This window comes from Ochotona curzoniae, unplaced genomic scaffold (assembly GCF_017591425.1).
Source record: "Ochotona curzoniae isolate NIBS_2020 unplaced genomic scaffold, NIBS_Ocur_1.0 scaffold_2453, whole genome shotgun sequence".
In the NCBI taxonomy this organism is placed as follows: domain Eukaryota; kingdom Metazoa; phylum Chordata; class Mammalia; order Lagomorpha; family Ochotonidae; genus Ochotona; species Ochotona curzoniae.
The window spans coordinates 16374192-16383252 of NW_024467094.1; the positions used below are offsets into that span (position 1 = coordinate 16374192).

Below are 9061 nucleotides of genomic sequence, written 5' to 3' on the forward strand. Positions count from 1 at the left end.
TAAGCCCAAGAAGATGAATGTGGCCAGAGTAATTCCTGGCTTCTCGACAGATTTTAGGACCGGGGTGAGGGACTGGCACAACGCAGGCGTGTGTGACAGGGTCCTGTTAAGACAAGCTCACGCTGTTGCCTCGCTATATCCCTTAGGCCTGCACGCAGTCTTTTGACAGTTCAAATGTTGTTCTTGAAATCCGGGTTTCCTGTCTCTTTACCTCCCCCCCCCCAAAAGCAGCTACAAAAGCTCCTGTATTAAGTGTCTGGTGCTGGGTCTTGGGGAAGGAGCACCTCCTGCCATCTCTTTAATCCTCTCCACAGCCCCCTGTGGGGATTTCTCATTTCCAGGGGAGGAGGCTGGGGCTCAGTGAGGTCCAGGAGCTTTCAGCTGTGGGAAGGAGGTCAACCTGCAGTCACACAGGGTCAAGGAGAGGATCAGCCTGGACCAAGAACCTGTCAGCTCTTATAGGATGCTCCACCATCTTCGCCCAGAGCAGCCATGGCTCTCCAGAGAAAAACAGCCTATAAAATTCATGCTCTCTCTGCATGTCTTAGAGAGACTGTGTGTGTCTGTGTTCATGCAAAAATGTGTGTTATATTATTTTAAAAGTTCTTGGGAATGGGGCCAGTATTGTGGCACAGTGGGTTAAGCCAACAGCTGCTCCATTTCTGATTTAGCACCTGCTAATGCACCAGGGAAAGCAGCCATGGCTGGCTCAGATGCTTGGACCTCTCCACCCATGCGGGAGACCTAGAAGAAGCTCCTGGACCCTAGCTTTGGCCTGGCCCAACCCTGGCTGTTGCAGCCATCTTGGGAGTGAACCAGCTAATGGAAGACCTCGCTCTCTGTCTCTATGTCTCTAACTCTGCCTTCCAACTAAAAAACAAACAAAGAAAAAGAAAAAAAAGTTCACGGGAAGCTGGAATTAAACTGTTCCTGTGCAAAAAGCTGGAATCCATGTCTAATATTTTCAAACCAAGACTCTTGTGTGAAATTTTTGAAGATCTCTTCAGCATGCGACAGCTGAGCCTTGGCCAGGCTGGAGCCAGGAACTCCATCGGGGTCTCCCACACTGGTGCAGAGGTGCAGGTACTCTAGCCACCGCTTGCAGCCTCACAGGGGGAAATGAAGAGGAAGCCAGGGACTTTGGAGGCAGAATCAGCCTCAACCAGGCTCTCCCACGTCTTTCCTTTTAGAGGCTGCACAATCGCCCCTAATTCAACTTTAAAATATGTTTCAGTTTGTTTATTTGAAAGGGAGGCAGTCCGGGGTAGGGATTGAGAGAGAGAGTATGAATATTTCTTATCTGCTGATTTAGTCCCCGAATGTCTGCATCAACCAGGGCCAGGCCAGGCACTCATTATCCCAGGTCTCCCTCGTGGATGGTGGACTGCAACCATCTGAGCCATTATCTGCTGCTTGCCATGGTGCAGGCCTCAAACCCAGGCATGCTGATATGGGAGACAGGTCTCCTTCACGTGTCCTAACCAAACACCTGCTGGGTTTCAGGGCACTAAGTTGGGAGTGGACTTGCACTCCTTTTTGTGGCCAGAGGAGGGCGCGTTTTCCCAGTGCCCGCAACAACTGACATTCGTTGGCACCATCCTGAAGGGATTACTCTGGGCTGTTTTTATCAACTGGATGACTTTCACTCCTATTCGTTCCTGACCAGGAGTCCATGGGTTTTTCTAAAGTGTTGCCCAGAGCTGTGGACCAGGAATGTGGGGAGGCCTGTTGGAGACCTTGAACTTGGTGGGTATCTGCCGGGCTGTGGTCAAGAAGCCAAGCTCGCTCTGGGGAAACAGAGCAGGCTGTGCAGGACTCAGGAGTGACAGAGACCCGCCCACCCCATTGGGGGCCTCGGTGCCCTCGCCACGGCGCCTGCTGAGCCAGCTTGGAAGTAATGAAGGACACAATAAAACAAGCTGAAAGTTCACTCCATAAAAAAGAAGCGATAAAAATAGTAAAAGCAGGCCGAGCCAGTAAACCTCCACTGGGCAGAATCTTGACCAAGGGGCAGTCAGTAAAAGCCATGGTTAGCACCTGTTGCCTCCCTGCCCTCAGGGGGAGGGACAAGAGCTACTGTCACTCTCAAGAGGAGGAAAAAAGGTTTGGGGACTTAGAGCCTGCACTCAAGGGGCTGGGCTGGGCCAGGGCCTCCTGGCAGGGGCCCCTGTGGAGCACAGAGCACACCCACTCCCTTTCAAAGTTAGTTGTGGATCCTTGGTCCCAGGTCTGCCCACAAGCAACAGAAGCTCAATGGGGGCGGGGAGGGGGCCAGGCGGCCTGCAATGGCAATGGACCCCATTGCCCTACGGGGAGACCCCTGAAGGTTCTGTGGGGAGCATGCAAGGCATCCTGTGAGGCACTGCGTGACACACCTACGCAGAGGGATTAGGATGGAAGCTCCCTGGTAGGCCCCAGACCCAGGCTCAGCGGGGAGGAAGTGGTTCTAGAAGATGAGCTCACAGAGCAGAGAGTTCTAGAAGGTCATAGCAGAGTCTGCAGCCTGCCCTGCCCTGGTGTTGTCTGGACACTGGGTGCCTGGAGCTCCGGGGCAGGAACATGGTAGGGGTGTGCCCGAGCTGAAGCAGTGTGGGCCACAGCTGCTATTGTCACTGTCCCCACCATCTTGGTTCTGGTGAGGAGGATCCCCCCTCCATCAACAGGCCCCCTTTCCCTTCCTCTGAGAGCTGTTAGCCAGGGCTCTGGGTTGGGCTGACCAGAGAGGGGTATGGACAAAGCAAGGGGGTGGTGAGAGCTGGGGCATGCTGCGGGAGAGGAGAGGGTAATGGTGGGAGGAGGGAAGGGGGAGGAGGTGGAAGAGAAAGAGCGAGCGAGAGTGAGCGAGCCTGCTGGCACTCTCTGACCTCCGAATCACCAGGCCGAGCCCTAGAACCCAGCCCCTGCTGGGAACCGCTCAGCACAGCTTTGCCTTTAATGTCCCTTCCTTACACAGTGCGCAGTCACCGTGCAGCTCCGAACTCAGTCTCCAGTAAATGAGGGGTATTATTAATCTGACTCCCCTTGACCTGTCAAGAGGATTAGGTGAGATTAAGTTAGAAAACATTGAAGAAAGACTTGGCACAGCATCTAATGAATTTTTAAGACCTCAGCAGGGGTAGCTGTCTCGCCTCCTCTCTTCCCTGGCACCTGGATGGGAGTAGCTCCCGCTCGCCTGGCTGTGGATTCAAGGTGCCAAGGATTGGGAAGCAGCCACTAGGCAGCCGCTCTGATCCTGCGACTGCTGGCCTCAGGTAAACAAGATCAGGCCGCTGCTGTTTGGAAGCTGGCTGTGTTGGGGGGAAAAGACTGACATGCATGACAATTCAGGGTGATGAGCTGTGGGGTGGGGTGCTGGAGGAGGGAGCCTGCCAGGAGAGGCTGGCTCTGGAGCTCATCCTGATGGGACTGCATGTGTAAGGGTGAAGTGAGTAGAGGGAATGCACAGGCTGATGCTCTCTATAGCTGGGGCATCCTGAGTGAGCCTGTGAGCAAGGGTGAGGCTGGCACAGTTGCATTCTAGAGGCCGTGGGGACCGCCAGAGGTTGGAGCCACTGTGTGGGTGTTGTGCAGACAATGGCACAGCCATTTGGTTCCAGCACCATTGGGATGTCTGTGTCTCATGTCTAAGTCCCTGGCTCTGCTTCTGAGTCAGCTTCCTGTTACATATGCCCTGGGAGGCAGCAGGGGATGGTTTGATAAGTTGGGTCCCTGCCTCCCTTGTGGGAGACCCGGATGTAATCCCTGGCTCCTGGCTTACAGCTCAACGCAGTCCCAACTGTTGCCAGCAGACGGGAGGTCTCTGTCACTTTCTGTCCCCTTGCCTTAAAAAAATAAAAAGTCATTTGGCCTAGTGGTTGAGATGCCAGTTAGGATGCCCGAGTCCTGTACTGGAGTGCCTGTGTTTGAGTGGGGGCTGAGGGACAGCAGAGGGAAGGTCAGTAATCCTGAGCAGGAGCCACCAGGCCAAGGTCACCCATGTCCACCAGCATGCTGGGACCAACGGAGCAGGAGAGAGAAGCAGGGCAGGCAGTCTGAGGAGAGAAGGAGGGAGGGGTCTGTGCAAGGTGCTGGCTCACAAGAGGCAATGGGCATGAAACCCAGCTGCAAGTATGGCCAGGGGGCTCGATGGGAGCAAAGACAGCAGCTCCCACCTCCAGGGCAGCAGGTGCATCGGGAGACTTGGCTGTGGTCCACGTCAAGGGGCGGGGTTGTGCTGGAAAGGGAGGCTCCGGTTGGTTGATTTATGTTGGTGATCCTGCTCGGCCCATCCCCTGTGGGGATAGCTGCTCTTGGCCTTGGAGTCTTGGGAAGGCCTGTGGTCTCTGTCTAAAGCTCAGTGTCTCCTTGGTCGTCAGCTCTGGGGCCTCAGGCTCAAACAGCACCTGGCATGCGCTGTGGGGTTCAGGCTTTGTCTTTGCTCCCATTTCCTGTTCTGTTTCTCAGTGGCTGGGCAGGGACCATGGGAAGCCCTGCGGGAGGAGAGGAGGCAGGACCGGCGCTGGGTTGGGTCCTCGCGCTCCGCCTACCTTCATCTCCTGTTTCTCCAGGGGAACCTTCAGACCTGAGCCATCCTCTTCCTCTGAGCTGTCACCATCTGCGGACGGATCGTCAGCTGGTGGGCTGCCCATCTCAGCCTTGAGCCAGAGTGGCAGGGGCTCCACGGGGGCCGCCCGCATGGACGCCAGGCGCCGGGCACCCAGCAGGCGGCTGCACCCCTGTGGGATTACTGTACTGGCCCTCCTCTCTCTGCTCAGCTGCCAGCTCCCCTCCGGCAAGGCCAAGGTCTACAGCCGCTGCGAGCTGGCCAAAGTGCTACACGACTTCGGTCTCAATGGATATCGTGGCTATGGCCTGTCTGACTGTGAGCACCCCTCAACTGAGCTGACCCCAGCCCCCCCACTCTCTCCAACACTGCGGACAGCAAGCAATGGGTGCTGGAGCTGGATCAACCCTTTGAGTTTCCCTGTGGGCAGCATAAATTGCTGAGCAACATGGTACCCAAGACTCAGCTGTGACAGGGAAGGTCAGACATTCCGACTGAAATTGGGTCAAAGCCAGCTGAGCAAATACAGGAAGTCAAACTTCTGCAGGTGGCAGTTTTGAAATGCCCTCTGGGAATCCACACGTGCACTAATATTTCCTCTGTCACATCCCTCTGTGTGGATCCCACATACGGCTCTCCTAACCTTGCTTCTAAAGATTTCACTCTTGGCCATTCATCCCAAGAAACACTGGGCCCTGCTAGGAAGGTGGGCGAGTTGCTGGCCTGGGTCAGGAGGCCTGAGGGCCCGTGCTGACCCCTGCTACCTGGGGAAGTCACTTTGCCCTCTGGATGCCTGAGTCACTTACAGAGCATCCCAAGGCTCGCCCTGGTCACCCGGAGGCAGGTGCGGTCCAGGGAGGCAGGCGTGTGGAGCCTGCCTGGGAAATCCGTGGCTGGGCTGGCTGACCCCAGGCCTGTGTCTGCCCCACGCAGGGGTCTGCCTCGCTTACTTTACCAGTGGTTTCAACACAGCCGCCGTGGACCACGAGGCTGATGGAAGCACCAACAATGGCATCTTCCAGATCAACAGCCGCAGGTGGTGCAAAAACATTTCCCAGAAGGCCCTCAACTTGTGCCGGATTTACTGCTCTGGTAGGGTGGCCCTGGGCCCAGCCCTGACCCCTGCTTCCTCCCCAGCTCAGCTTGCCCCCTCAAGTCTCTGAAGAAGGACTACTCCCTACACCATCACCAAATACAGGAGGGGGGCTGCTGTGGGGAGAGGGAAGGGAACAAGTGATGGAGGGGGGAGCTGTCTGTGCATCTGACTTGGGGGTCCCGGATAGGAGACTGGCCTTAGAGCTACAGGGAGGGGGAGAGGAATAGAGATGCCTGGGCTTTCGGATGGGTAAGAGATGGGTAAGGGTTGACATGTGTGCGTGTGTGTGTGAGAATGAATGAGCGAGCGAGAGGCAGCAGTCTGCATGGCCAACCCTCTGCTTCCTCATGGTGCTTCCCTGCCTCCCACCCCAGATTTGCTGAACCCTAACCTCAAGGATACTGTTCTGTGTGCCATGAAGATAAGCCAGCAGCCCCTGGGGCTGGGTTACTGGTAAGTCACGTGGGCCCAGAGCCCTGCTGGGTGGTGCTCCTGCCTGGGCACTTGGCACCTCAGTCTCAGATGTTCATTCAGAAAAGAGCACACACAGCAGTGCCCCACCTACCTGGCAGAGCTGCTGGGAGGGGGCGGTGAGCTGCGCAGCTGGTGAGGCGTGTGGTGGGTCCTGCACACGCGCAAGGCGGCATCCCTGCCTCCAGGGGCAGCAGGGTGCAGAGGAAGCCCTTGGGCCTGCAAGGGGGGAACTTGGGAAAAACTTTCTTTGCTGGGGGAACAAGGCAGCTAGAAACTGCCTTCATTTGTTTAGAGCCTCGCTCCCCACTCCCTCTTCAGCATTTCTTCCAGGGGACCCCCTGCCTGGGTTCTGGCCCCTTTTCCACCTGCCCTGCCCTGCCCTGCCCTGCCTCACAGCCCTAGCTTCCTCCCTGCGATCTGAGGTGGCTCCCTTCCCTCATTCTCCGCCCTCAGGGAGGCCTGGAGGCATCACTGCCAGGGCAAGGACCTCAGCGACTGGGTGGACGGCTGTGAATTCTAGGAGCTTCTCGGCCTGGAGCAGACCACGCACAGCAGGCTGGGCGATGGACGTGGGCTGGGACACGGGCTTGGGCAGACAGGCTGCCTAATAAAGTGCAGTTGCGTGTGTCAGTGGGCCGCAGCTCACCATGTGCCCAGTGGGAGCCAGAGTGTCTCGGTGCCTCCTCGCCTCACCCTGTCCACTGGGCTGGGTTGCAGGGGCTCGCCAGTGTCGTGTCCTTTTCTTGGGAGCTGGCTGGGAGGGTCAGTGTCTTCTTTGCCTACCCCTGGCAGTTTGAGTTTTGGGTGGTCAGATTTAGCAAAACAATAACAGGAAAAGGTGCCCCAATTAGCTTTGAATTTTGGATATACAAGACATAACTAATGATCAATATATCCCAAATGTTGTGTAGGGGTACACTTTAAGTCTAAAATTCAAAGTTCTGTGAGGGTCCTGCAGTGTGTGTGGCACCCTGGCTGGCTGCGGTGTGTGCCTTTGGCTTGTGTGAGAAGACCCTTGGGAAACACTTCGTGTGGCTGCAGATGGCCGTCACCATGCCTTGGCACTGGCCCTGGAGACTGCTAGAATACCGCGGCCAGGGCAGGGAGCTGTCTCTGGCCCAGCTCCTCCCCGCCCTCTAGTGGTGGGAGATTCAAGTGCTGCTGAGAACCATCCTAAGGTCCCTTGCTGGGTAAGGGATTGTGAATTCTGGCAAATGGCTGGATGTTGGGGTGAAGGATGCCAGTGACACTTCTGTAGCTTATCTCATGACCCTACAGCCGGAGGCAGAGATGGGCACCCTCAGAAGCTCCAGAGTTTCAAGATGACACAGCTGGTGCTGCTGGGGTATGGGGAGCCTGTCAGCCTCCATTGCTGGGCTGGAAAGCCCAGTGGGGTAGGAGCAGGGGTCAAAAAGATCCACACACCTACACAGCAGGGATCGCCATTGTCCAAGCCTGAGAATTCTCTTCTGCCCCTAAGCCTTGGCTCAAGCATCTCCATTGCCAAACGTGCCCGTCCCAGCTTCCATCTGAGTCCCAGAGCATCTGTGAGAACGTGCTCTGGCCCGGCCAGGTTGGCTAGCCCCGGCCGCCTCCCGCAGCGAGCACAGCACGCCTGGTGCACCTGTGGAACGCCTGCTGCTCAGGAGCTTGTGGTGCGCACGCCTGCTGCAGCCCCTGCCCAGCTAGCTCCTCTGAGCCTGCTAAAGGATCAGATCGAATTCCTTTTGAAAATCCACAAAAGCTGGCTTATACTGAAGGCAAATGACCCCCAACGGTGATGCCTTAGTTCAACAAACCCACAGATCAGCTTGGAGGAAGGCTGCCCAGGTCGTCCAGCCCCAAGCAGTCTTCACAGCCACTCTCTAGGTGTGGGTGGGCTTTAAATAAGCGAAACCACCATGGCTGCCTTGCTCAGATGTGGGTGGAACCCAGCAGTGGTGTAGGGGAGGAGGGGAACTCACAGGTCACTCGGAGAACCCTCAGCATCCGAGTGGGTGGCTTGGGTGTTGATGCACCCCTAAGTGGGCCTCCTCCAGCACCCCCACAAGCATTCAAAGTTTTCACAGAATCCCTCCTCTGTTTTGGCATCCCTAGTCACTGCTGCTCAGTCATTCGGCAGTCTGCGGGACAGGCTACGGCGCAAAGAGCAGCAGGTGTCGAAGGTTTACAAAAACAACGAGAGAAAAATCTTGGCCAGGGCCTAATCCCATTTACCCTCTTATTTCTTCCTGCAGACTGGAAATGATCATCATACATGTCCTTTCAGAAGGGGGACTGGTGCCTGCCAGAATGACTTTGGTCATGATTAGTCTGGATCCTCAGATACCAGATGGGTGCTGGGCTCTAAAACGCCTCCCCACCTCCAACACACATTGTGTGCAAACATTTTATATATGCCCATGTGGTCATGCCCACTGTTTCTCAATACATCATTGATCCAAATGAGATTTAAGAAAGTTTTACCAAGAAGAGCTAAGAGGTGCCCTTCAGCTCATTTCACCCTTGTGACAACCCTGGGGACTGGGCGACATTGCTGTTTTGTGGATGGGAGAACACAGGCTGTGAGCAGGTCCCATACCATCTTGGGTGTCTGCCTCTCACGTTGCACCCGGACTCGTAGACTGACTGGTCTTAGCAAGCAACAAAGGGGCTTGCCTGTCCGTTTCCAGGTCCTGTCCCTTGATTGTGGAGGACACGGCTACCCAGAGAAGCACCATCAGTGGTTCAGTGTCGTGTTCGGTTTACAGTGGCTGTGGCTGACCTTCATCCAAGGCCTTTGCCAGCCCTGGTGCTTTGTTCTTGAGAAAAGTTCACCAGAGGATCAACTGAGCAAGAACGCCTCCTATTTGTCCTCTAACAGGGTTGGGTCCTGTAGCCGTGCTTTACACCCCACCAAATCATCAACCTGCTAAAACCTCATGCCCCAGTAGGATTCCAAGGGTCTC

At 56.0% G+C, this 9061-nt stretch overlaps 1 protein-coding gene across 1 annotated transcript; it reads left to right on the top strand.

Annotated features, from left to right (window-relative positions):
• The first annotated feature begins 4659 nt into the window (after window positions 1–4659).
• Window positions 4660–6633, top strand: SPACA3 (sperm acrosome associated 3). The gene is made up of 4 exons (XM_041001438.1): window positions 4660–4861; window positions 5477–5635; window positions 6014–6092; window positions 6567–6633. Exons 1-4 carry the CDS (start codon window positions 4675–4677, stop codon window positions 6631–6633), a joined length of 492 nt encoding a protein of 163 aa, XP_040857372.1. The 5' UTR covers window positions 4660–4674.
• The last annotated feature ends 2428 nt before the right edge of the window (window positions 6634–9061 follow it).